General features: G+C 50.3%; 1 protein-coding gene across 1 annotated transcript; it reads right to left on the bottom strand.

Annotated features, from left to right (window-relative positions):
- Nucleotides 1–10,630: 10,630 nt before the first annotated feature.
- On the bottom strand, nt 10,631–16,111 carry FAM3D (FAM3 metabolism regulating signaling molecule D). Its single transcript, XM_056501802.1, has 10 exons — nt 15,924–16,111; nt 15,183–15,247; nt 14,335–14,442; nt 13,923–13,943; nt 13,323–13,446; nt 13,013–13,071; nt 12,599–12,649; nt 11,526–11,610; nt 11,263–11,389; nt 10,631–11,064 (listed from the first exon to the last, which is right to left on the bottom strand). The coding sequence occupies exons 2-10, from the start codon at nt 15,193–15,195 to the stop codon at nt 10,975–10,977; spliced, it is 678 nt and encodes a 225-aa protein (XP_056357777.1). The 5' UTR covers nt 15,196–15,247; nt 15,924–16,111; the 3' UTR covers nt 10,631–10,974.
- Nucleotides 16,112–26,283: the final 10,172 nt, after the last annotated feature.

Below are 26,283 nucleotides of genomic sequence, written 5' to 3'. Positions count from 1 at the left end.
GGAGTAGATGGACTCAGAGAGAGGTGTTTTATCCCTAAGGTGCTGTAGCAGCTCCTGACATTGGTGTTCAATGAATGACCACATCCATTGATTAAAATGGCCTTATGAACCCACTATTGACTTGGAAAGGAGTTGTCATGACCTGCAACAAGGTTCATTAATGGCTGGGAGGTTTAAGCCAGCATTTCTGTGTGTGATGAAGGCACAAAACATGTGATTTAGAGGTTAACTAAACAGTTCTCTACCATTACTTTTGATTAGCCCCAGACACCTTTTGCTGTTCTAAGTGCTCTGTTTGAAAACATCTCATATATGCCCCTGGACTCTGAGATGCCATCTGAGCTGTTGCCCAAATCTGTGTTATTGCTGAATTTTGGTCTATCTGTGCTCACTTGCAGCAACTGGGACTGATCCAGAGACATCAATGAAATCATCCACTGGAAGGAACTTCGGAGGATTAGTAAGACTTTTTCCCATCTGTGATGTCAATGCACAAAAATCTGTCAGCTTGATTGTTTTGCTGCAAAGTCCTGCCATGTGAGGCTTGAGGCTTATTTGATTCAGCAAGCTGGGGCACATGTTTGCTGGGATGACACCATGTTCTTGGTAAGGAGAAACACAGAGAAAATTGGCATAAGCCAATGCCTCATACTGCTGCTAATTCCCTGAAGTGATTGGCCAAAGGAAGTGCTGCAGTTTGGATGAATTTCCAAAACTTCTTGAGGGCTAGGAAAGGCAGTGTAAAACACTGCCCCCTCTGGAGCTTGCAGACTGGGCTCTGCCTTCCTGGTGTGGTCAAGATAAAGATTCCCTCAGGATTGTTGTGAGAAACTGCATGTTCCTGTCTCTTGCAGAGGCAGAGCAGTGCTGGGTTTGGGAGGGTTACTCCTTGGCAGGGAGCTTGACTGTGCACATTCCTGTGCTCCCAGCTCATTATGGGACACTGCTATATTGGCAGGTTTTGCAATCGGGACTGGCAGGCACCCAGGAGTCGGTGTCCAGGCACATCCCAGCATTCCTGGGCCAGCAGCTATAAAATCTTTGTCATCTTGGAGCCACCACAGCATCCAGTGTGTGTCCCAGCCCAGCCCCAGCGCTCCCTGTCCTGTGCCCGTGCCCAGCCCTCCATGCACACCTGCCCAGAGGGAGCTGGGTTTGCAAATGAAGCTGAGCTTGTATTACTCCTGGTCCCTAGCCATAACCATAGCTGATTTCACTATCATATTGCAAAGGACTCTAAGAAATATCAAGTTATTGGTGTAAGATTTCATTACTGATCTTTTGACCTCTACAAGTCTGCAGCCTTTCTTGGGCTGAAGTGAGCTGAGGGCAGATGCATGTGGCCACTCTCATGAGAGCAGCCAGCAGCCTCAAGGATATTTCAACCACAGGAATTTGTAAATTTAGGCTTACAGAAGGGGATGAGGCCCTTGGTCTGCCTATGGGGTCAGGCTGACACTCCTCAGCTCCTGTGCCACTCCTGTGCCAGTGTCTGGGAGCACCAGCCAGGTGGCCACTTTGCTGCCTAGTGGAGTAGAAAATTGTAAATGCTTCAAATAGTGCTTGGTGTTATTTCATTAATAAAGAACACACAATTTGACACACATGAGTGCTGTGCTGACCCCTGCCTGTCTTTTTCACTGATGTCATTCCCCCTCCCAAACCCCTGTGGTCCCAGAAGGCAAGCACAGCCCTCCTGTGGTGTGAAAGCTGGCAGCAAATCAAGTCCCATTTCACTGACTGTCAACAAAAAAAGGACAAAAACCCCAACTCGAGCAGGGAGGCAGCAGCATGGGGATGGAGGCTGGCTGGAGCTGCCAGCCCTGGGGCAGGGAGCACTGTGGCTCCCACCATGGCTGAGCAAACGCTGCTCCCTGGCTGGGGAGCTGGGATGTGACACACCAGACCTCAGCAGAAAATCTCCTGCAGATTAATGAGAGCAATCAGTGGCAGGGCTCAGCCCCACAGCAGCCGGTGCACAAGGCTCATTTGTCAGCATTCAGGCTGACGGTGAAGCCTGACATCCCACTGAGAAGGGCACGAAGAGGCTCTTGGCACAAAGCAGGGCAGTGCACACACCGATGAACCTGCTGTTCTGCTTGGTCTCTAAGGAAATCCTCACTTGCAGTTCAGTGCTTTTTAATCTGGTCCCTTGCTAAGTGCAGAGCACACATCAGCTCTGCATACCAGGGCAAAGCTAAATTGTAGCCCTGTTCACTGTTGGAAGCAGCTGTACCACCTACCTCGATGTTGTCAGCAGCAGTTAAGTTGTTGCTACAATGGATGAACCATTTTTTACCTGTCTCAGGAGCTTATTCTTGCCCTGTGCTGGAGATGTGGTGCCACTGCTGATATGAAAGACTGCTCCACTATTTCTGGGGATGCTGCTGATTGCACAGGAAGAACATCAGTCACTGGCACAAAAGGGCTCCAACAGCTTTGGAGTGAATTGTTGTCATGCTGCAGAGAGACCATTAAGACACTCTAAAGTGCCTTGAAGAATGTTGTTTTGTGAAAAGTGAGGCTTATGCCACATGATTAATAGGGACAGTGTTTATTTCTGGCACAGTGTCATGCTGTCCTAGAGCTGCCAGGCTGCAGTGGCATCATCACTCCATTTCACAGCTAGGGACCATATGTTAGGGGCCAATCAGAAATTTGCTCTAATGACACCACCTTGTTGGGATCTTTACCTGCCCAGGGTCACTTGAATTGGTCCTTACATAAGAAAAATGGAGTTTGTGAAAAGCAAGGGCAGAAATGCCTCACCAGCCCCAGGACTGCTGGCAGGAAATGGTCAAAGCAGCGTGGGGTGGTCTGATCCCTGTGCCAGCTGGGCCCTGTGTGGAGGAGACCCCAAATGAAGGGGCCAAAAGAGAGGAGGTCTGGGATGAGATGTCACCTGCCAGGCTGCAAATACCACCATGGGCTGCAAAGGGAAGTGGCAGAGAAGGAAGACATGAAGCATCCCTGCTAAGGTAGGGCTCAGGAGGAGGCAGCAGATGCCACTTAAGCCCCCCCAGGAGCAGAGCGAACCAGCGAAGACTTTAATTACTTTAATCCATTTTTATTTGAGGACTGCTGAGCTATCCCAGAGCCAGCAGCTGCAGCATTCCCCATGCATTGCTGTTCTTGGTCTCTCCATGAGCACATCATGCACCTCCCTTCCATCTGAGCCCTCTCCATGACTCCTTTGCAACCCCAGTGCTGCAGGCAGCCTTAGCCAGTGCTGGATAACCCCTGCCCTTGCCCTGGAGGGGCTGGCAGCACACTCTGTGTCCTGCCCAGCACCCTCACCCATGGATCAAACCCTTGTGCTGCTTGTCATGCATGAAGGCAGAACTTCAGCCTGGGCTAGCTGTGTCCAGATTAGCTCCCTGTCTCACTGAGCCCATCTGAGCTCTCTCAGGACCAGAATATCAGCCTGCTTGGAGGCAGGGAGTGGGTTATGTTAGGTGTTGGAGCTGGTTTACTGGTGTTGAAGAAGAGGAAGGCAAGAGGCAGGATAAAGTCACATTAGAGGGCTTCTGTGGAGGTTTTGGGACTAGCTCTGACCCAGCTCTCCCACTCTGGACTATGCTGTGTCAGACAGATGAGAGGACTTAGAGATGTTTCTGTCTCATGATGCACAGCTGTTATTTTCTGGGTGTGTGTTATTTTTGCTCAGAAATGAGCTTTTTATCACTACTGTCCCCAACCCTGAGGCACTCTGGGACTTTACTGGTGTGCCTCTGTAGCTCTCATCCCTGCCCCTCTAAGCAAGGCTTGTTGCTGGCAGCACATGCAAACCTTTCTCCCCAAGAAGCACAATACTCAAGGACACTGAAACATCGTGGTTCCTGGTTGCCATCTGGTTTTTGGATTTGCTCCTGGGGCCAGTGCCACCAAACAGCCGTTGGCATTCTGTGACTGTCGGTGGGACTTGTTCTGCTCAGGGATTTTGGCAGCTGCAGCCCCTCTTGCTGACAGTGGAGCAGCCCTGGCTGATAATGGGGGACAGCCTGAGGCAGGGTCTGAAGCAGGCAGGGTCCCTCAGAGGATCTTGTGCTGCCCAGGCACAGGGACACTTTCAAAGAACTGGCAGGGGCACTGGCCACCAGCTTTCTGAAATACTTGTCGGGGAGAGCCAGGAAAATCCCACTGTGCTTGCTGCTCTGTGGAGTGGGATGGAGCAGAGGTGTCCCAGCTCACTGCCTTGGAGTAATATTTCCTCCCACATCAGAGGGGCTGATGGACCATGGGTCCTCCTTGGGGTGTCACAAGGTTCTGGCTGTTTCAGACCTCTCTGTCTTTCTGTGGCACAGGCTAAAACACTTCTCTGGGCAGAATGTGGGGATCCCTCACTGGAGGGACGAATTGTGCTTGTGGGGAAATCCCACCAGCAGCTCCCAGAAGTGCTTGTGCTGCCCCACTCAGATGGAGGAGTTTTAAAGGATGTTCTCAAAGCCTGTTTTCAGCATGGGCAGCCAGGTACTGTGGTTTGCTTGAACAAGCAGAGCCTCTCTCTCTGGCACTGGCGTGCTGCCTCTTGTTGTTCTAAACCAGCCACAGAGCAAAGCTCCCCGCTCAGCAGCAGGGCTAATCCAGGCTCATCTGACATTAGTGTAAACTGACACTCTTGGGAATTTGGGGACAGAGAACTTTCCCTGGGGAAACAGCCACTATGCAAACTCTGCCTTGAGAAAACATGGAGAAAAGACGTTGAGAGGTGCAGGTGCCTGGGAACAACCTGCTCCACTGCCAGAGGGTCTGGAGCATCTGCCCTGGCACCCTGGGGATCTATTGCTGGTGAGGCTGTGTTTGCAGATTATTTGAAGGATGTTTGCTGAGAGATGTCAGCCACACCAGTGGGGCTGAAGCCCTGCAGAGCAGGGGAATCAGCAGGGAATCATCCCCAGCTCATCAGAGAATCAGCACCAGCTGCAGCATCCGTGAACCAGCCTGTGGCAAAGTCCTTGCCTTCGCTTCAAGAGAAGGGCACCCCAGCATGTCTGTGTCTTGCTGGAGCCCTGCTGTTGGCTTGGGCTCACAGAACACTGGTGATATGAGAACAGGTTTTTTGGGACTAGATGCAGCCTTTTAAAGTAAAAATGTCCTTGGAGCCTCGCTGGCAGCCTTTCCGGTCCCTTTTGTTGTGGAGCTGGGGATTGCCTTGCACTCCACAATCCACTGCTGTAATCCCCTTGGAGTGCTGCTCTGGACTAAGCTTAAAAGAGGTGCAGCTGAGACTGCTAATGCAGGCTGTGCTGGGAGGGGTGCTGAGCCTGCTCTGAGCCCCCTGTGGGTTCTCTCGGGCTGTTCCTGATAGATGGGCTCAGCCTGGCAGGTCCCTGTGCCCTGAGCTGTGCCTCAGGTCCTTGAGCCCTGGTTCTGCAAAGGCTGGGGGAAGGGGAGCTTTCCTGCCTGCCCCCTGGACTGATCCTGCTCATTAGGAGAGCTGGGTCCTGCTGTTCTTGCCCACCCTGGAAAGGCAGCAGGAAGAGTGGTTTTGTTTCCATCTCCCATCAGCGTCAGCCTAAGGGAAAAGCGCCGACCCAGGAGCTGCCAGTCAGACATCCCTGCACTGCCAGCTGGGCAATGGCACAGGCTTTTGTCAACCCAGGCAACATTTGGGAGGCTGAAATGGGAGTGACATCTCTGACCTTTTGGTACCCATGAAAGTAAAACTCTCTCAGCTTTTAGGAGCTGCCAAGAAGCTGGAGAGCCGGAGCTCCCGGCAGCGTTTCAAAGCCAGGCCATTCAGTGCCAGGCTGTGGTGGGATCGTGGTGTTTCAGAGAGAGGGAACAGTGGGGAAAGCTGTCCAAAAGCAGTCTGGTCTGGTGGTCAGGAGGCTGGCATGGGCTGCTTTGTATGCAGCAGGGCTTAACTGGGTGGCTCTGTGCCAAGCCTGACCTAACCAGCTTATTTCCCTGCTTCCAGTAATGCCTCAACAAATGCGCTGGGGCCTGAAGGTCAGGGCCACGTGAGCAGGGGCCTGGGGATTAGCTGTGGGCAGAGCATGGCTCCTCCTGGGTGTGTTGTAGCCCTGAGCCACAGGAACAGCCATGGCTCCTGTGCTGGAGCCAGTGTGGCTTTGGTGCCTGGGATGGCTGCTGGAGCAGCACCGGGCTGGCTGGCAGGAGCATCTCCTGTACCTGGCACTTGTCAGAAGTCCAGAAAAGTAGAAATGTTTACTAGTCCCACTTCAGCTCTGATTTTCCTTCTGGGTGTTGGTCATACTGGCTAGTGGGTTGTTTTTGCATATATTTGCCCTGCAAGAGTGTCTAGCTCTGGTTTTGGAAGAAAGTCCAGCACGTTTGCAAAATTCTAAAAGGCACTTGGTGCCCATACTTCTGAAGGCCACAGTAGTGCTCAGCTGAGTATGAAGGGTCCCTGCTGGGGCAAAGGGTCACTGCTGTCCCCATTCCAGTGGAAGTTACTGACCTAGTGTGGTGCACAGGTGTGTTTCTCTTAGAGCTGGGGCATGAGCTATGGAAGCCTTTTCCAGACAAGGCATTGAACTGAGCAGGGATGATGCATCTCTAGGCACTGATGTCATCAGCCATGGAAGCAAAACGACATCCAACAACATCCTCAGCACAACCATCTCTAGCCATCCCTGCAGGGCTGACTCCATAAAACTCTTGCCATTTGGAGCAGTTTGACCACTCACCTCAGAGATTTTGGAGGACAGGGATACTGTTGGTGCTGTGGGACCTGGCCCAGCTCCTCCCTGTCCTGGGAGGGAGCTGGCACCAATTCCCAGGCCAAGAAATACTCAGAGCTTGCTCTGCACTGCACCTACAGGAGACATCCCAGAGGCTGCTGGACGCATTCACAACAAATCTGACATTTCTCCCCAGAGAACCAAACTTTGTGTGTCCTAATGCAGTGCTTGCAACGCTCTGATCCCCTCCAGGCTGTCCTGAAAGCCCCGACGCTGAGCCCATTAGACGGAATTACTTAATCCGGCCCTGATGAGTGGCACCCACCCCCAGAGCAGTCCCTTCCCCTAATCCCCTGTTGCCATCAGCCGCTTTAGCACGCGTGGCCAGGCGAGCCCCACGTGAGCAGACGCTGTTTTCTCCATCATCTCCCCGCCAGCCCCGGACCCGCCCGGTACCTTTTTGCCGTGGGACGCGCCCATGGTCGGCGGTGCGGGCTGCGCTGCCCGGGCTGCGGCACCGGCGGCTCCGCGCTCACGGCCCCGTCACTGCCGGGGCCACCGCTGCTGCTCCCAGCCCCTCCGTGCCTGCTCTGGGGACACCGGGGTGAAATCCAGCCCGTCTGCGGCGGGCTCGGGTGGGAAAGCTTGCTTTTCCTCCCTTCTTCCAGCACGTGGAGAACTCATTTTCTTCATGCACCTAACGGCTGGCTCGCACCCAGGCTCTGCCCGGGCACAAAGGCAGCTTTCATGCTGTGGATGCCCGGTTTCTAAGCCGGGATCCGTATTTTGAGAGGCTGTGGAAGATTACAGTAATTGCACTTGACAGGGCAAAATGTCACAGGATGCGGATTCGCCCAGCTGCGGCCGGGCACCCGCAGGTCCTCGCCTGTGGCTTCTTTCCTAGATACTCCTTTGGTGCTTTGCCCAAATGAACCCCCCAAAAATAAAGGAAGATTATCCCTCTGCTGCTTGTCGGCATCCTGGCTCTTGGCTCCTGTTGCAGCACTGGATTTTGCAAACTTTGCTGCTTGTTTGCTGCTGCAGCCTTGGTGCTCCTGTGACCCCAGGTGAGCCCAGGTTACCTGAAGCTGCATCCTGGGAATCTGTGAGGGTCAGGCTTGTGTCTGGTGAAGACTCTGGGGATGCAGCACGGTGCAGACCAGCCAGGTAGGTGCCTGTCCCTGCAGTAGTACAGCTTTCAAAATGCCATGGCACTGCAAAACCTCATTTGGAGATTGCTGTCCCTGCACCCACTGCCCTTTTCAGATTCTTTTAAAGAAATTAGCAACTTCAATTTGACTCATGAATCCATTTTTATTACCTGCCTCTCAGTGTCTGGATATTTTAAAAAACTCTGATTTATTTATCATGACACAGTGACTTTGGCAGGAATGGCTCTTCAAAACACTGGCTGCTACTGAAGGTCCCTGCACAGAAGTTGCACTTTTAGCTCTCCCTATTTTTTGAAAACAGTGATGTACCTTAGTAACTGCTCTGTGATGGATTCAGAGCTACTTTAACTGCCTGTAGTGTGCTGAAACATAAATTTCCTTTATTTTGGCTTTAAACCAGTTTTCTAATGCACATTGAGAAGGGGTAGGAAGAGCTTCCTGCAGCTGAATGGGGCTGCTTGTTTTTGGGGCTGTAGTTGATGCTGTATTCTGATTTACCCTGTGGAGCCACCTTTACAGCTCTTAGGCTGTTTTCAGTTTGGTTTATGAGTGAATCTAGATCCTTTGAGGGGCTTAAAATAGTTGGCATATTTATGCTGGCAGCTCAGCAGGGCTGTTGTGTCTGCTGTTGTGTTATTTCTCGCTGCTGCCACGGGTAGGGATGATTCAGCGCTTGGGATTAACCGCTGTTGTTGCAGCAGATTTAGGGATCGATTTATGGCAGAGGTTTCCCTCAGTGCCATCAGGTGTGTGCTAAGAGCATGGGAGGATAAGCTGGGATAAAATACTACACCTCTGCGGGGATTCCTCTGTGATGGCTGTTTCAGGGTTTCATTTCAGTTCTGCCTTTGGAAGTTCTTACAGGTGTTACACAGTTTGTGTAGGGATATTTCCTTGTTTAGGGAAACCAACTGATCAGTGGTGTTGAGTTTTGGGTTTCATCCTTCAGGTGGCCAGCACAGGACAAGCTGTGTCCTTATCCTGCCCGTGCTCCTCACTTCTGCCCCTCTGGTGTGACCTGAGGGCTGGGATAACCCTGTGAACTGCCTGCTAGGAGCTGTGCAGGGGCTGTTGGAAGCAGAGAAGGCTGTGCAGGACAGTCTGTTATCCCAGGCAGCTCCAAAAACTCTGGGAGAAACACCCCATCCTCACATTCTGCAAAACTGCTTGTCTGCTTCAGAGAATGGGGAAAAACCAGATACAATCATCGGAAATTAAAGTCTGTACAAGATGCAAATTCATCCCTGTCTCTGATGACAGATAAACTCGGCTGTCACCCGTGCAGCTCATCTGCTCCCAGCGGTGCTGGGGCTCAGGGAGGGGCTGGGAACAGACGTGCTTGGCTGATGCATCTGGACAGGAGCAGGGGCAGACGCTCCCCAGGACCTGCTTGGTTGGCAGCAGTGTAGGCACAGCTCTGGGAGGACTGTGGGGCTTTCCTGCCCTGCCTTTGGGCAGGGATCTTCCTCTCCTGGTGGTGTCAGGGGCCCCAGGCTGGGGTGCAGCTCCCGGTGGGTGCCAGCCCGGGTGTTGAGTCGCTCCGGAGTGATGCTGGCTCCAGCTCTGCTGGTTAAAGGCTCCCACCTATTGGTTGTGCTGCACAACTTCAGCTGCCCAAGAAACCTGCACATCCCTCATCCCTCATCCATCCATCCATCCATCCATCCATCCATCCATCCATCCTTGAGGGCCAAGCAAGGTTGGCACATCCCTGGCATTATCGTGACCTTTGATTGGGATGTGTCCCAGAGGATTTAACTTGGCTTTAACCCAGTGTAAGAACCTGATAATAAGAGAACAGCCTCAAAAAGTTATCTGTCATTATGTCTGTTTAGCAAAATCACTCTTGTACACCTGAAAACTACAGGTGGGATGGACTGTGAGTGCCTGCCTTGAGGCCCATGTAAAGAAAGGCAAAACTGGTGCAAAATGTGGAGAGGCAGAACCCCTGATCTTTGCCTTTCCCTGCCTCCACCACTGCCTGCTGTGAGACACCCTGAGGCCTCTGGGATGCTGTCCTCTTGGGCAGAACCCCCTGATCCTGCACCCTGGGCCACAGTCACAGTGATCTGAGGAACCCCAACCCTGCCCTGTGTCCTGTGGTGAGAGCACTGCGAGTGCACTGAGGCACTGGCACCATGCCTGCATCCCAAGGGATGGGCTGCTGCATCCCAGCCAAACTGCTCCACAGACCGGGGAGGGCAGATAAAACACTTCAAACAGCAGAAAAAAGGGCAAAACCTGCTCTGCTCCCCCCACCCTGTCTCAGCAGCAACAAAGGTAGCACAGTGAGGTGGTGACCTATCATATGATTTTAAAGGTAACTTTAGCATTTTCTACCATACTTTTCACTTTCTTTCTCTTTGCCTTACTATAAAATAAAAATACATCAATTTTTTGGCATCAATATTTACTCTCGTTCGTTTTTTATCTAATTTCTGGGAATATTTTGAACCTTCAAAGTTCTTTCCATTTTATGCACTGAGACTTTTAGTTTTCTTTGCTCTTCTGGGTTTAAACCAGTTCATAACACCCAGGAATGATACTTTAGCCTGCAAATATTAACCTACATTGCTGCACACAATCCCTGTGGAATTCTGGCCTTATTGTGGCTGTAGGAGATTGGCAAGAGCTCCAAGGGGAAACCACCAAAGTCTAAGCATCTCCAGGGATAGCATTACCCTGTGCCACGTGGGCAGGGGGAGCTCCTGTGTGCAGGGCTGTGGGATGGGTGATGGTGATGCTCAACTCGTGGCAGAGGACCTGCCATGCTGTGCCTGTGGGGGAAAGGGTTGATTATGCTTGAAAATGGAAAGGAGAAGATAGTGTTTTATAATTAGAAATCTCATTTAAGAAATTTACAAAACCTTCTACAAAGTTTTTAGTTTAAAGATAGAAAAATAAAATACCCAAAACTGACCCATAGACGAGGATGGCTTGGCTGCAGCCTGGCCATGTGTCTGCTCAGGCTCTGCAGGCACTTGTACAGCTCTGCTCCAAGCCCTGCACAGTTCCTGCTGTCAGCCAGTTCCTGTGAGCAGGTAGCAGCTGCTGGACTCTGTGACTGACAGTGGAGAGGCTGGAGTCCCCACGGTGGGGCTGGTGTCCCTGTGTGACTGGTGAAGCTGCCCTCCGTGGCAGGCTGGAGTTTGGTGCTAGTCCATCTTCCTGGGGGCACAGCCCTCCATCTCCAACAGCTCAGGCCAGCCATCATATTTATTTGTCTCTTTATCATTTTTGATGTGCTGCAGGAAAAAAGAGATAGAGAAAATGAAGAAGGAGGTTGGAACAGTGCAAGTTTGCAACGTGGCAAAAGTTGCAGCTGGGTTTGGCCTGGGGGATAATGATCCTTGTCTCCACAGACAGGTGGGTGAGACGAAGCTCGGGAGGTGCCATGAAGAGGAAGGAGCCTGCAGAGCTCATGACAGGGGAGGGCCATGTACCTTTTCAAAGGGGCTCTTGCTCATCAGCCCTTTTGCTCCCAGGAAGACCCAGTTGTCCCTGAAGCCCAGCGTGCCCACGTCGCTGCTGCCCAGCTCCGTGAAATACGCCCGTACTTTGTCATTCATCCTGGAAGAGGGCAAGAGTGTGTCACTGTGGTGCCAGGTGGGTGTCCCCTCTTTCACCCTCTCTGGTGGCAGCATGTCCAGCTCCCCCAGCTGTGTGTTTTTGGGGAGCCTGGTGTTGCTTCCATGGGCACACTCACTTTGTGGCAGGATCATCGTAGCTTGCTACCAGCACAAGGGTGCCACGCTTGATCCCTTGCAGGAAGGTTTGTAGCTTGGTTATGTCTGGGAGAAAACAGCATTAGGGAGAGAAAAAAGGGATTTAGTAGGTACTTCTGCATGGTAGGTAGGGGAGCCTCCTCTGGGTTGGTGGGAAATAACCTGACTGTGCTGGCGCTAGCCAGGATTTGGGGGGATGGTGGGCTCCCAAATGATGCATTCCCCATCCTGTGTTCCCACCTGGGCTCTCCTGCAGTGCACAGGACTCATTTCCTCCTTTTGGTACAACTGCAGGGTGGAAATTCCTCCTAAACTTTGCTTGCTACCTCTGAAATCTAGTTGTGTGAATTTACTTCCCAACACAAGAAATGAACCTACCCGGCCATGGAGCTGCCTTCCCTGCCATCATGCCTCTGGCTGTACTGGGGAATTGTTCCTCATCCTGCATCTGTAGGATGCTTGAATCCAATGCCCCATCTAGTGGCACAGGAGCTGACTGCTGCTTTCTTCCCAGTGCCTCTCCCACCGAGCATCTCGCTCGTGAACTTGGCTGGGAATCTCATTGTATTGGTGATTCTCCTGGAAACTCCAGGGTTACCCAAAAGCAGGCTGCAAACCCAAGGAGTGATTGAGAGGGCTGTGTCTCCCTGAGCTCCTTCATTTATCCTGCTGTGAAAGGCAGCAGAATGAGCAGCTGTTCAGCCACCACCAGTATTCAAACACTGAGTTACAGTTTGCAAAGTATCAGGATTAGAAACTACCTGATCTCAGAAAGAACCTTTCTCAAGCCTCAAGTATCTTGGTTTATTCAGGTTAGTGAAATCATGTTTCCCAGGCTGTTAAGGAGCGAAAAGCCAGTTTTGGATTTAGAAGCATTGTGAGAACTCCAGGCCTTACTGAAAGATGGGTTTTTACCACCCAGGCTGGCAAATTTGGTCAAAGTCCACTTGACTTTATCATTAAATAGATGAGAGGGATGAGATGGAGTAGCCAGCAGCCTGCAGTGCTGGTGTGAGCCCTGGCTGGGAACCACCCAGCAGCAGGTTGTGCTTACCTCCAGAGTACATGTCGAAGGCATCAGTCTTCAGGAGCTGCCCAGTTGTTCCTGAAAGGTTAAAATTGAAAACAGAGCAAGGTGAGTTTGCATGGGGTGGCTCTGGGCTTTGCCTGGCCACGAGCCTGGGGTTCTTTGCAAAATGCTTTGGTCCTCCCTCAGTGTGTTGTAACTGCTGCAATGGTGGCTGTGCTGCTTGGGAGGAGTTTGTGGGGCTGGTTGGGACCCAGGTGGGCTTGTTCTGTGCTTGCAACCATCGTTGTGGCTGTGCTCCCCATGCAACACAGGTGGATGTGCTTTTGGCTCAGCCACAGTGCCTGGGATGGGGTCTCCACTGGCCTGTGCTTTCCTGGGGAAAGGGGAAGGAAGGACCCTGGCAGTGGGGAGAAAGGGGTCAGTGCCTGCCCGACTCACCATTCACCAGTGCAATGTTCAGGCCTCTGCCAATGTTGTTTTTCACGTTGCTCATGAGGCTGGAAAGGAGAGCAGAGAGCACCAGTGAGTGCAGGCATGTCCTGGAGATGCTGATGCCAGTGAAACTGTGCTGGGGTGAAGTGGCTGTAGATGGCAAAATAACCAGAAGTGGTAGAAAAGAAATCTATTTAAAATTTTTTTAACCACAAATACACTGTGCTGGCCATTGATGTGCTTGGCAGAGGCCAAACTTTCCCCCTTGAAGGCCAGGCTAGCCATGGTTGCCTTGTCCCTGCCATGTGCTGCTTACACCAAGTCTTCAAAGCAGATCGAGGGTCCCACCACATTTGCAGCACCACTGATGATCTTGAAGGCAAAATAATTCTGGGGGCAGCTCTTCTGGTTGCCACACTTGTACCGGGGCTGCTTCTCACCTGCAAGGGAGGAGTGGGGCTGAAAGTCATGGCTTTGTCCCCATGGGGGGACGCTGGCTGTGTCCCTGAGGGGCTGAGCCGGGCTGGCCCTGGGATACAGGGGACACTAAGGGGGACCTGGACCAACTTCTTGCATGAAGAAGGCTGGTCCTGGGGCAAGGACCAGCTTCTTGTTTGAGGTTTATGGTGCCAAGGCCAGGTGTTGCTCCAGGTATGACAGGGTGTGTGCTGGGAGCACTTGGAGCTGGTGTCCAAGGCCAGACCCTTTGGGCTTTTCTGCCCAGAGTTTCCCCATTCTTGGCCAAGGCAAGGACCCACCAAAGACCCCACTGCAGTGTGCAGTAGCAAAATCCCCTGTGTTTGGGAGATTGGGATTTTTTTGGCTCAGGGAAGGGGCTCTTGAAGGAGATCTCACACTTCCACCACCCCTGAACCCTGGAGTGGAGTTGTGTGACGAAGTCGAGAGTGATACTCACTGCTGGGCTTCTTCGTGGCACCTGTGGGTATCAAGTAGGAGGATTAGACACCCTGCAGAGCTGCTGGCTCTTCCCCAAGCCAGGAGCAGCTAAAACCACTCCCCATGGCTGCAGGCATCCCTGGACCCACCCCAGTGCAGCTGCCCACCACACTGTCCCCTCCCTGCCCTAGTGGTCAGAGCTGGTGGCTAAAGCCTCACCAGACACTGCAAATACAAGTGGTCAGGGCAGCTACACCCAGCTGGTATCTGGGGGCTGGCTCACACTGGAGCTCTGTCACTCTCCCCCTGGATGCCTCTGGGGCTGGCTCACACTGGAGCTCTGTCACTCTCCCCCTGGATGCCTCTGGGGCTGGCTCACACTGGAGCTCTGTCACCCTCCCCCCGGATGCCTCTGGGCTGTGGGTGCTCACCGAGCCAGCTGCGCAGGCTGATGCTTCTCCAGCTGTGCTGGAAGTACGTCTGCAGCATGAGCCAGGTGCCCAGCAGGGTGAGGAGCAGCACCGTGTAGCGGATCACACCTGCGGGGGGGGAGAGCAGCAGCTGCAGCACGGGGCAGGCACCAGATCCTCCCTCTGCTTTCCTGGGATTTGATCCGCGTGTCCCAAGGTTACCAGGCACAGGGTGACAGCCAGTGCTTGGCTTGCACGGTGTGGGAAGGCAGCTAACAGTCCCTCACCCTCCAGATGGATTCTGATCTCTTAATTACCATCTCCAGAGGACGTGGTGATGCTCAGATAGGCATTACTGCTCTGCTGGGAGGCACTATTCGATTTCTCTCTACGTTAAAGTAAATCTGATAATTACTCAGAAAGCTATGTAAATCCAAATATTTCTTATGTTCCCAGTGCTGGGAAGGCTGCTATCCCCCAATTAGTCACTAGCTACAGCCGAGCAGCTGCTGATACAACTGTGATTGGCATTTGGCTTTAAAGCAGCGCTCATCAGAGCAAAACGTTCCAGTCCTGCATGGAAAGAGAGCAGAAAAATGTACTTTTATTGCAGCTGAATGGCTCTTATGGAACCAGGAATGTCTCAATAGCCATCTCGTCCCAGTCACAGAAGGTTTCACTGGGAAAAATACAACAGGCTGAAATCTACACAAATCTTGTAAAAACCTGATGCTTATACAAAGGCCCTTTCCCGTGTTCCTGGCAGGGGAAGGGCAGAGTTGCTGGGCTTGGGAGGCATCGTGTAGATGAGAAGGAGGCATAAAGAACCATAGAAAATCAGAGAAAAGTAAATATGTGCTCCTCCTTACCTGCTACCCGCATGGTGGTGGGCAGAGAGAGCACAGCTGGGCAGGACTGACAGCCACAGGTCACCCTGAGGAAAGAAGGGAATGCCTTGAGTGCCTGTAACCCACCAAAGTCAGGCAGATTCTAGATGAGAGGATATTTGCTATCTTTAGTTACATTTGCAGTGGCGAAGACGTCATCAAAGACACACAGAATTGCTTGGTCCCACCCTGATTAAGTCCTGGAGCAGGCGGCACTGGCTGAGCTCGCTTCCCTCTGGAGCCTCAGAACCTCCCCCCATGTGCTGCCCCATGTGCTCCTGGTTCATGCCCTGCTCTCAGAAATGGACCAGCCCTTTCTGTTCCGCTGGTAGCAATGAGGACACTTGGAATCACAGCTGTTCTATATTTTCTTCTGGGATGATGCAAAGTAGATTTCAAATATTAGGCAAAATGCTGTCTGCGGACAAGCTGTGATCTGGCCTTGGAATCTCTGGGAATAAGCTTGTCTTCCTTAAAATCCAAAGGAGAATGGAAGAAGGGCAGCACCACTGTGCTGAGGAGAGCAGCCAGCTTTGTGGACACCTGACTTAAACCCAGAAATATTTCCACCTGGCCAAATCCTGGAGCGTCTTCACCCCGTGGACAGGACATGGCTGTAATTTGGAGCATGAACTACTTCCTACCCGGGAGAGTCCATCTGCTGCCTCTGTCCCACTGCCACCCCACACCCTGGGCTCCCCCAGGGGCTGGGACCACTCCTACCTTTGAGATTTGGGGCTGCAGCCTGTTGAGCCTCTGTCCTGGGAACCACGCTGGAGCCCTGCAGTGAGAACTGTCACTTGTGAGATGGGTGCTGAGAGTTCATGAGCCTGGTGTTAACTAAACCAGCCCTTCAGTAATGTTTGACAGAAAATTTGTAAACGAGCTGTGCTGAGAGTTGCTTTTCCTGTTTGAAGGGTAAATAAGGAGCAGTGGGCTGTAGCAGGGCTGGGCTGAATGTTGATTCCAGGCTGCTGCGTCATGAGGAAGGAGAGAAAAGCTTTTCCTCCTGCCCAGCCCTGCTCCGGGTTCCCTCCCAGGGCTCGCTGAGTTATTGACTGTGGAGCAGCCTTGGGCCCTGGGCTGGATGGACCTGTGGGACCCTCAGTGCCCTGAGCAGATGAGATGCTCCCCATGGCTTCCCCTACACGTGGGGTGGGTTGCAGCATCACTGGCTGGGTTTTTAGGCAGCCTCACAGTGATGTTTCAGCTGATGTTTCTGGAGCCTGGCACTTCTCCCCATGAGACCCCTCTGCTGTCCCCACACCAGCTTCCCCTGGGAGACTGGCCCACCTGCATTTTGGGGGAAGCCTGGGGAGGCGTTTTTATCCCCCCCTGTACCAAGACAATGTGTTTTTGATTGTGTATGAGCTGAGCACAGCGGCTTCCCAGCAGCATCTCCCCTCTTTCTGCAGCTATTCCTCAGGGGAAGGTTGGCTGTGAGCAGGAATCTGTCCCCAAGGGAGGTGGCAGAGGGGTCTGTGATGCCCAAGCCCTTCCCCACAGCCCAGCCCTCAGCACAGTTATTCTGAAATGGATTTTAAAGCTTGGGTCAGAGCTGGCATGTGCAAGTCCATTTCACTGAGCTCAAATAAGAGACAGAGACCTGAAAAAGGAAAGTTTAAAGGTTTTAGAGGACAAACGTTGCCTGTGGCTGGATGTGAAGGGGCAGCAAAAAGCTCTTCCCTTTTGCTCCTTTCAGCATGAAGTTTATAAACACAGGAACCCTCTTCCCATTTCTGGCTCCCCATCCCAGTGCCTGATCTGATGATGGGGGTGGGAAATGGGGCCAGTTCTCAAATCCCCCTTGGCAAGTTGTGAAGACTTCAGAATTGGTATTGGTTTGCTTTGGGAGCTTGTCTTTCCCACAAGTGCCATGAGCAGAGCCTGGATCTGGTGAGGATTCAGGATCAGGGGTGTGATTGGAATAGAGTGGGTTCCACTGGGTTTGCAAAACCTTCCCTGTTTGATCCCCAGTTCTACAGTGAGCATTGGCCTCACTGGGGCCCATAGCACAGTCCTCCCCTTCACCAAAATTGTGGTTTTTCTTTGCACATATTGACTTCATCGCAGAGGAAGAGAAATGGAAAAGTAAACCAATAAATGCCAGTGCTTCAGGGAAGTAATGTGTTTCTTTAGGCTACTTGTCTTCACCTTAATCCCAGATAAAATTTATTGGCTGAAGTCCCTGGGTGGTGAAATTCCTGGAACCAGATTGCATTACAAGAGGGAGGCCCTGTCCTGGGATTTCTATTATGTTATTTTTTAATTGTTTGCATTGATAATTTTTTTTTTTTTTTTGTTAGGGTTGTGCCAGAATAAAAGGCACCTGTGCTCTGGCATCTGCCAGAGAGCTGCTGGTAGGAGAGGGAAAAAAGAAAGAATTGTGGCAGGTGTTAAACAGAGCTATTTGTCTAATAAGCCTGAAACTTGCTTGCTTAAAAAAACATTCCAGGAACAAGAAAGTTCTTGGACAAATATTGCTAAAGAGGCTCAGGGTGCTGTGAAGCAAAGCTCCTCTCAAGCCTGCTCTGGGCTGAGGCGCCGCTTGGCGGAGCTGAGTCACTGCAGCTGGGAGGAGCAGGCGGATCCTGCCCTCCCACGGAGCCTTTCCAGGATGCACCGGGTGAATGTTCCTGTTCTCCCTCTGCGCTGCAGGAAAGCTTTGCTTCTCTTCCCCACAAACTTCTGCCTTTTTTTTCCCCTTTTAAAATTTTTTTTTTCTTTTTTTTCTGCTTTTGAGCCCCACATGTCCCTCTCTCTCCCAACAGGTACCTGACTGTGAACAAAACACACAGAGTGGGGATGTGACTCCAAAAAAGGGTGATGGCCAGATGCCCACAGCCACTGAGGCACCCGTCCAAAAGCCAGGATTTTCCTGCACAACTGGATGCAGGGGTGCAGAGGAGGGACTGGCAAGGTGGGTGCACATCCACCCTGTGTTCAGGGTTTATCACACAGGAGAATGGAGGATGTTACAGTGCCACTTTCAGTCACAAAAGGAATCAGTCTGACTGAACTTTGCTGAGTTGCTCAATAGGATAGTGCTGTTTGCTAGAGAGCTTATAAATTTTCTTGCTTATAAAAATGCTTGGCCAGCTTCTGCATCCACCAAATGTCTGGAGAGGGCATCTTATGGCAAAACTGGCACAAGCCCACAGTTACCCGGGGTGTTGACTAGTGTTTTGCTGCTTTCTTCCAGAAAGCACTTGGTACCTTGTGTTCCTCCTACACTTCCATCTAGTCTGGTTTCTCAAAACTCCAGATGATGCCACCAGTTTTTAAAAGGAAGTAATTCTGTCCCTTCTGGTGCTGTGTGGGCAGCAAGACCTGATCCCTACATCAATTCTTTCAGCAGTGCAAGAGAAAACAGATGATATCCTGAGCAGCAGCTTGACCTTGGACAAGCCCCACACTCTGCACAGTGAACTCTCTGCAAATCCATCCATAGCCACGATGATGTGGCCCCTGACGACAGCACATTTCACCAACCCAGCACCTTGGGCTGGCAGGGGTGCTGCAATGGGAACAGTGGGCATAGAGCCAGGAGTGATGTTCCCCAGACTGGGGTCAAACCAGAATAACCTCATCTGTCAGATTTCCCCCCAGTGTGCTGCATGTGTGTGGACTGGCCTCGAGTCCTGCTTCTCTGCCTCTCATTTACAGGAAGCTGGAGGTTGCTTTTCCAAATAAGCACTTATTTATCCAGCAATGGTCCTGAATTCAAAAGGAGTCGAGTTAACTCGAGGTATAGATTTAGGTTGTTTTCTTTTCAATCATTTATCATTGTTATTATTATGGTTGTGAAGGAGGAAATCACTCCTGAAGTTAGCACTAGGGGCTCTCTAGTTTTTCCAAAGTTGGACCTCATTTTCCTGGCACCAAAATTGTTGCTATTTCTTCTTTCCTTTTTCTTTTCCATTCTTACCACTTAGAAGAACCACACGGTTTCTCTTGGAGCTTTTAAAGCCATTTTCATCCAAGAACCAGTGGAGGACATGTAGGGCTGGCAGCAACAGTGCTGCCTTTGGGACTGCAGCTTGCACAGGGCTGGAGCAGAGCCCCTGTGGGACCAACGCTGCTTCCAGATAATTAGTTTAATACCTGAGGGTGATCTCTGTATAAAGCTGTGCACTGAGCTTTTATTTGCTTTCCCCCAGCTCTGGTGCTCAGTGCTGGGCAAGAGGTGCAGGAGGTGCTGAACACCAGGGGAAATCACAGCCTCTAAACCAAACCCTTCCAAACAAGGAGCAGAAAAGCAAACACATGCTGGACTCTGCACTGGGATAATTATTGCCCTCAGAAGGAAATTTTAGCTGCCGTGAGAGTCTGAGCTTAAACAGCACAGTCTAAATCAAACCCCCTCTCACTCTCTGGGGAAATATCCCTCCTATTAGTTTGTTTAGCTCCTGGCAATAACCGGCTCGGCTCAATAACAAAATGCCCCAAGCCCTGGAGTGCCACAGCTCTCATCCCTGCTGTGCCCCCTGCTTCCTGCCCCTGCAGGAGCAGCCCACGGCATGGGGATTGTAACACCCTGGGGAAGGCTGTTCCATGAGCTTTTCCTCCTGTTTTCAAAGGGATCTGAGCCCAAGTCCTCTATGGAGATGGAGGCATTTCTGCTGCTTGCAGAGGAAATGAGCAAAAACCATCAGCAGGGCCAGGAGCCTCCAACAAGGAAATCTTGTGTGAAATGCTTCTGCTCTCTGAAACTGAACATTTCATCCAAGATGTTTTCCTGAAACCACAGTAAAGGATGGGGAGCTGTGGGTTTTCCTTGTGGCACACCCTGCTGTGGGGAGCCCTCATGTCCCATCTCTGCATCCTGTGGTAGCCCAGGTTTTGCCCATCCACTGTGGCACACAGCAAAAATGGGACTTGAAGCCCCACCTAACATTAAGGAATGTGTCAAGTGCTGTGAGTGGGGCATCAGCTTAGTTTTGATTCAGCAAATAATTAACTGGTGCAGTGCAATTAAATTGCATCAAGTCTCATTCGCAGGCTCCCCCAGGGGGTTCTGCATGATACAGAAAAAGAGGAATTCAGAAAAAGATAATGGATTTTAAAATCTTTTATTTCGATTTAAAAATAGCATAAAAGCTGGTATCAAAAAGTGGTATCAAAAAGTGGTATCAAAAAGTGGTATCAAAAAGCTGCCAGACTGGGGAATAAATAATCTGTACTGCAAATGGAAGCATCGGGACACTGGTTCCAAGAAAGTGGCTGCAGGACTGTCCCTCCCAGGATGGGAAAGTTCAGCACTGGGAAGAGATTCCCCCCAAAGATCCCTTGTTGGGCTCTGCAGTGCCAGGAAATGCTGCTTTTAAGGAGTTTGCTCACTGGGATGAACTGATGACAAATTCTTTTAGGAAAGGTTTAGCCACTGATAAGCACAGTGGGTGTATGGTTTCAGATGCTCCTGCCAAACTACTGCAGATGTTAAGTGGAGCTCCTCTGAAAGGAAACGATCTGTAACCTGTGTGTTTGTCTTGTGTTAAACGCCACCTGCGCTTCCTGCATGCCACATGCGAGGGATGGGAGGGCGAGGGCTGTCCCGCACATCCCACCTGTGCTGCTCCGGGATTACTCACCCTCCGCTAAACAATCCCGCCTGTACTCACCGCTCCTCTCGCACTTTTGCAGAGGTCAGTAATCAGCACTGTTCCCTTGGCCACAGTGACTCACGGCAGCAAAGCGATGACACATCCCGAAGGTTTCACGGGTGACTGAGCTCCGGGAGACGCCGGCAGTCACCTAGCGCCGGATGGGAGGGATTGCGTGAGGACAAAGTTCTGCAGGAGGGCTGATATAACACTCTGGGACGGAAAGTGAGGAGGCAGGCGCTGTTTGGCCGGCAGGGATGGACTGGGCTGCTCTGTGTGCCGGCTGCTGGGGATGCTGTTGTGCAGCGCATCCCGAGCCCCGCGCTCCGCCGGCTCTGTGCTGGAGAGAAAAATAAACAAGGGGAGTCACAGACGCTTTTACTATTAAACGAGAAATTAGTTCGTGCAGTGCTAAGCCCCTGGTCTGTGAGCCCAGCACAGCCAATCTGCTTTTATTGTTTTGCAGGACTCCTCTGCAACCCAACGATGACAAATACCAGGAATTAGTGCGGTGTAATTACTCCATATTAGCTGAATTCACAGTATAGACACAGATCATAAACAGCCATTGATTATTCCTAATTTCACATTTTTACCATTCTGAATTGCAGCAATTATGCCTGTCTGAGGGAATTAGCTTCTCTTTCAACCCTGCAGGTTCCCAGTCACTGCCCTTCCTTTCAGAGACTTTTCCACTGCTGAAAAAAGGACATTCACCACAAATCCCTCCCTACTTCTAAAATAAAATTTCCTCCCCTTCCTCCCTCTCCTCAATCCCTAAATCCCTCTGACTTCACAGCCCAAAGGTTGCTCCTTTTGCTGCCAGTTACCTCAAGATGCAGGTGGGTGCTTGGTGTGTTCTGTAATAGCTGGGCCACAGCTCATTTCACCCTGGGCTGTTGCAGGGACATCAGCAGCCCTGGCTCCTGCTGCAGGTGTTGCAAAGATGCCTGTGGGAAGGGGTCAGGGCACGGCAAGGCTCAACATCCATCTCCTGTGCAAGCATGCTTCTGTTTAAGCATTGTCACTTTTTTGATATAGGCCAGGGCATGATTTACAAAAGCTTATTTGAACCCCTGGTGAAATTGTGTTGGGGTCCTCTGTCTCCAGCTGGGTAACACCCACACCCTTCTCAGACAAGATCTGTGAGAGAGGCTGGTAGGCCTCAGCACTTCCTTGCTACAGACTGCAAGCAGCATTAAAAAAAATGAATGTAGATATAAATTATTAATATTTGCATGGGAAATTTCTAAGCCTATTAGTATCATATCGTTAAATTTGTTTCTTGTGCACAGGCAGTGATTTCATTACAAAGGGTAGCAGAGCGTAATGCCAGCTCTGCTGTGCTGGCTTGGTCAATTAATGATGAGAGGGGAAAGGATCTGTTGTTTGTCAATGGCAAGGCCTTTGGGACTTTTCCTTTTGCTTTGCCCCCACTATATACTGAGGGATGGTGGGTGACTGCCCCGGGCACCTGCTGCACTCACAGGTGTGCTGGGGTCTCAAGCTGGAGCTGGGGGGCTCAGCCCAGAGGAAAGGAGACTCAGGGAGCTCCTTCCTGCTCTCTACAGCTCCCTAAAGGAGGCTGTTGCCAGGTGGGGATTGGTCTCTTCTCCCAAGAAATGAGGGACAGGACAAGAGGAAGTGAACTCCAGCTGCACCACGGAAGTTCTAGACTGGATATTCCAAACAATTTTTTCACCTAAAGGTTGTCATGCATTGGGACAGGCTGCCCAGGGAGGTGGATGAGTCGCTGGAGGGATTTAAAAGATGTGTAGATGTGGCTTACGGGTCATGGTTTAGTGGTGGACTGGGCAGTGCTGGTGGAACTGGTTGGAGTCGATGATCTCAGAGGTTTTTTCCAACCTAAACAACCCCATGATTGTAAAGTTCTATAAAGGGATGAGAGTCCAAAAAGCCTCTGGTCCAAAGCACTTCCCACTGCTGGCATCAGACAGGGAGTTATTTATTCTAGGCAGTGGCTGTGGCCATCGAGCAGCAGCAGCAGCAGCAGTTTTTTATTGCATCCATTCTAGGACACTGAAGAAAGATTATGCATGCTTGCACCATGCCAGCTTTTTATTAGATTGCAGGCAGGGGTTAAACTGATCCTTGTCAGCACAAATATAATGCCCAGGGTGATGGGAGCAGAATAAATTGAGGACAAGAGGTGGCTGCTTTTACCGTGGCTCTCAAGAATGCTCTGCTGTTTTACTGCATCGTTTGCTCTTTAATTGGGACATTTCCCTCTGGCCAGGGGATGTCTTTCCTTTTTTTGCCAATGAGGTGCAATAAATAAATGGGCTGAGACACAGACTCTGAGGGGAGGTGAAGTACAGAGGGCAGATGAGTGGCTGTACCAGAGCCCTTTGCATGTCCCCAGTTTGCCATGGTGGCACGTGTTCTGGTACATCTTTCCCAAGCTGGGGACATGGGCAGGGGCTGTCTTGTGGTGGCAGGGGCTCCACAGTAGTGCAAATCACACAGGTGCTTCATCTATTTGTCACCTCCATTTATTTTCAGTGCACTCATGAGGTGCTGGACCTTAGTGCTGGGTCAGTGGGTGTTTGTGGCCACTTCTGGTGTGTCTGTGTCATTGACAAGCAAATATTCGAAGGGGCACATGACAGTCCTGCACACATGGCCAGCCAGACTTGCTGGCTGGTTACAGCAGAGCAGGATATGGGGGTCTGGCACATGGCCACCCCAGCTTGGGACTACAGGGCATCTGGGGGGTAAATAAGGTCCTCATTCAGTTGTCCTGTTGTTATTTACCTGCAGTAGTAGATTAATGTCTTCCATTCCCCTGCTCCCAACCCTCCCTGTGCTGCCAGCAGAGGAAATCCTGCTTTTGTGCTGCTAATAGACCTCACAGATCCACTAAAACATTACAGTGCAGGCAAAATGTCTCTTTAAAAGTGCAATAGAAATTCAAACTCTCCACTGAGAACAAAGCCAGTGGGGCTTTTTGCATCTCCTGTTTTTATTGTATTCTGTAACATTTGTAAAGTAGATCACTTTCATCGAGGGAGTCTATCTCCTCTCCCAAGCTGTAATTCCTAGACTTCTTAAAGAAGATTTCTGCTCACAAAGGAAATAAAAGATAGAAATATGATGCTCTCTGACATTTGAACACACTACTGAGAATCTGAATTAAAAGGAACAAACTCAGAAAGTATCATTTATACAGCAATCAACTTTAAAAAGTCACCATCTGCTAAGAGTTACCACCTGGTGTAGCTGTGTCTTTACTGGCAGACAGAGAATAGGAAATAACTCAGGGAACTCTCCTGCACCTGCTGGGTTTTTCCTGGCGCCGTGCATGCTCTGCGCCGCGCTGGCTGGGGAGCTGCAGGGTGCCTATTGCAGCTCTCCTCTACTCCAGCTCACCACAGAATATAAATCTGAATACAGGTGCCATTAGCAGGGAAGATTTGGGGTTGTTCAAGCTATAGCTTAGTACCAGCTTTTCAGAAAGTCTAAAGGGCAAGAGAAATGACCACAGCTGGAACAAGGGACCTGGATGTGGTTTATATTTAGAAATCTGATTTTTTTTTCCTTGCTGCTCACCTCCTTGCTGTCCCCCACACCAATGACATTTCCTGGTTTCACATAGCCCTTTCTAGTTTTGTCTTCCTATTCCATCGTAATTGATGATAACATTACCAAATTATTTGCCCTGTGCAACCTGTCTAGTGCTTGCCTTGCAGTATTTTGCCTCATTTTGGTCTTCCACTGCTCATCCTCTCCTAGAAAGGTTGTGAACTTCTTGATATAAAAATTTCCCATCAAATTTTATGTCTTCCACCAAGACCACTCTGTGTTCAGGTGATTCTTAGAACCATTTCATTCTCTGTGCTGCCACTGCTCAGTGTCATTCACTCTGTCTTGGTAATTGTGATGGTTTCCCTCTGACCTCTCCATGCACAAGGCTCACCTATGGCAGCACAATTTCATGCACCACTTCAAGTCTTTGGTTTTTGAGGGGGTGAACTGGGAGCTGAGCTACATTCATGAGGTGTGTCAGCTGAAAAAGTGTGGAAAGGCTTATGCAAGTTATTTCTGCATGCCTGCTTTGAATTTCATACAACAGCACCAAGTGCTGGGAAGCTGCCACGGCTTTTCCCCACTGCTTCCCATCACTTTGCAACATTTATCACAGACTACTTGGTTCAGATGCAAGGAAGCAAAGCACAAGAAAGGAATTAAGAACAAAAAAAGTGTCCCAGCAAGTTTCTCTTGTGTCTGTGTCATCACTGAACCCCATCACTGCCAAGGCTGCTGAGGGGCATTGTTATTATTTGAGCTGATGCAGCAACACCTATCATGGCAGGCAATTGCATTCCTCTCCCCTTTTAGGACTTTTAAGCCTCTTAAGGCCACTGTGTGCTGTCTCCTTTCCAAGGTCTTGTCTTGTTGCAGAGGCTGAGTAAGGAATTATGGAAAGTCATGTTACTTTGTGCCTGGGGAAAGATGCTTTTGTCCTCACCCTCAGTTATCCACTCCTGTGTGTGTTTGTAGCTTTGTGCTGGCTTTGGGAAAGCGAGTGCCTGCAGTCCTTGTTGACTTGCTTTAAGGGTTTTAATTGCATTTAATCACAAAGGTCTAATTAAAGTTTGGAGGCTTTATTTGAGAGCAGTTAATAGATAAATTAGTTAAATTAATTGTGGTTTGTTGTATACAGAGATACCCTTGGTTTGGCAGAAGGACAGCCAAACACATGCTCTGATGACAAATATTTCCAGCCTGGCCTGTAAGTCTGGAGTGCCCAAACCCCTGGAGATTGATGGTGTTACAGGATGTGGGACTGTGAGTGTCTTCTGCTGGCTTTCTATCATCATCTTCATCATCACAAATACAACCTCATTTATTGCAAAATTAAATAATTCTTTAAAAGCTGGATAGGAATCTGCTGTGAAGCACATAAACAACCTGCATAGGGGGAATTGCCAATTGCCAAAATATTCAAGGTTTATTTTTTAAGCTTCTTTTAGGTGGAGATTCAGAAAGCAGGGTGATACTGCCTTGAAGAACACGAAATAACATCTCCATTTTTCCCTGTAAATCAGCTGCCTTGAGAACCCACACTCACATTTTATTGGTGACCTGCTTTGGATTTATCACCAGGAAAAATCAACATGCACTGAATTGTCTATAATCCTTCCTCAGATGGAGGGAGTTGAACGAGCTGGGATTTTGTTGCTTTGTTGAGATGAAATGTAATTACCTTATGGGGTTTTGCATGGTGTGTTAAATTCTGCCAGTATTAAAGCGTGATACAAGCTATAGAACTGTGCTGCTTGCTGAAGATTTATGGAATAAAAGGTATAATTTCACGCTTCACTGCATTTTATTTTGAAGTTGGATGTTGATGTGCTTTTCAGTTGTTTAGATGTGTTTATTTAGCCTTTACTCTTGGTTGAGACAAGTAGGGTGAGGGATTTGATGAGTGAGAGGCTTCCTCACTTTCTAAAGGAGAT

Source organism: Oenanthe melanoleuca, chromosome 12 (assembly GCF_029582105.1).
Source record: "Oenanthe melanoleuca isolate GR-GAL-2019-014 chromosome 12, OMel1.0, whole genome shotgun sequence".
In the NCBI taxonomy this organism is placed as follows: Eukaryota; Metazoa; Chordata; class Aves; order Passeriformes; family Muscicapidae; genus Oenanthe; species Oenanthe melanoleuca.
This window is presented reverse-complemented; position numbering and strand designations above follow the sequence as displayed.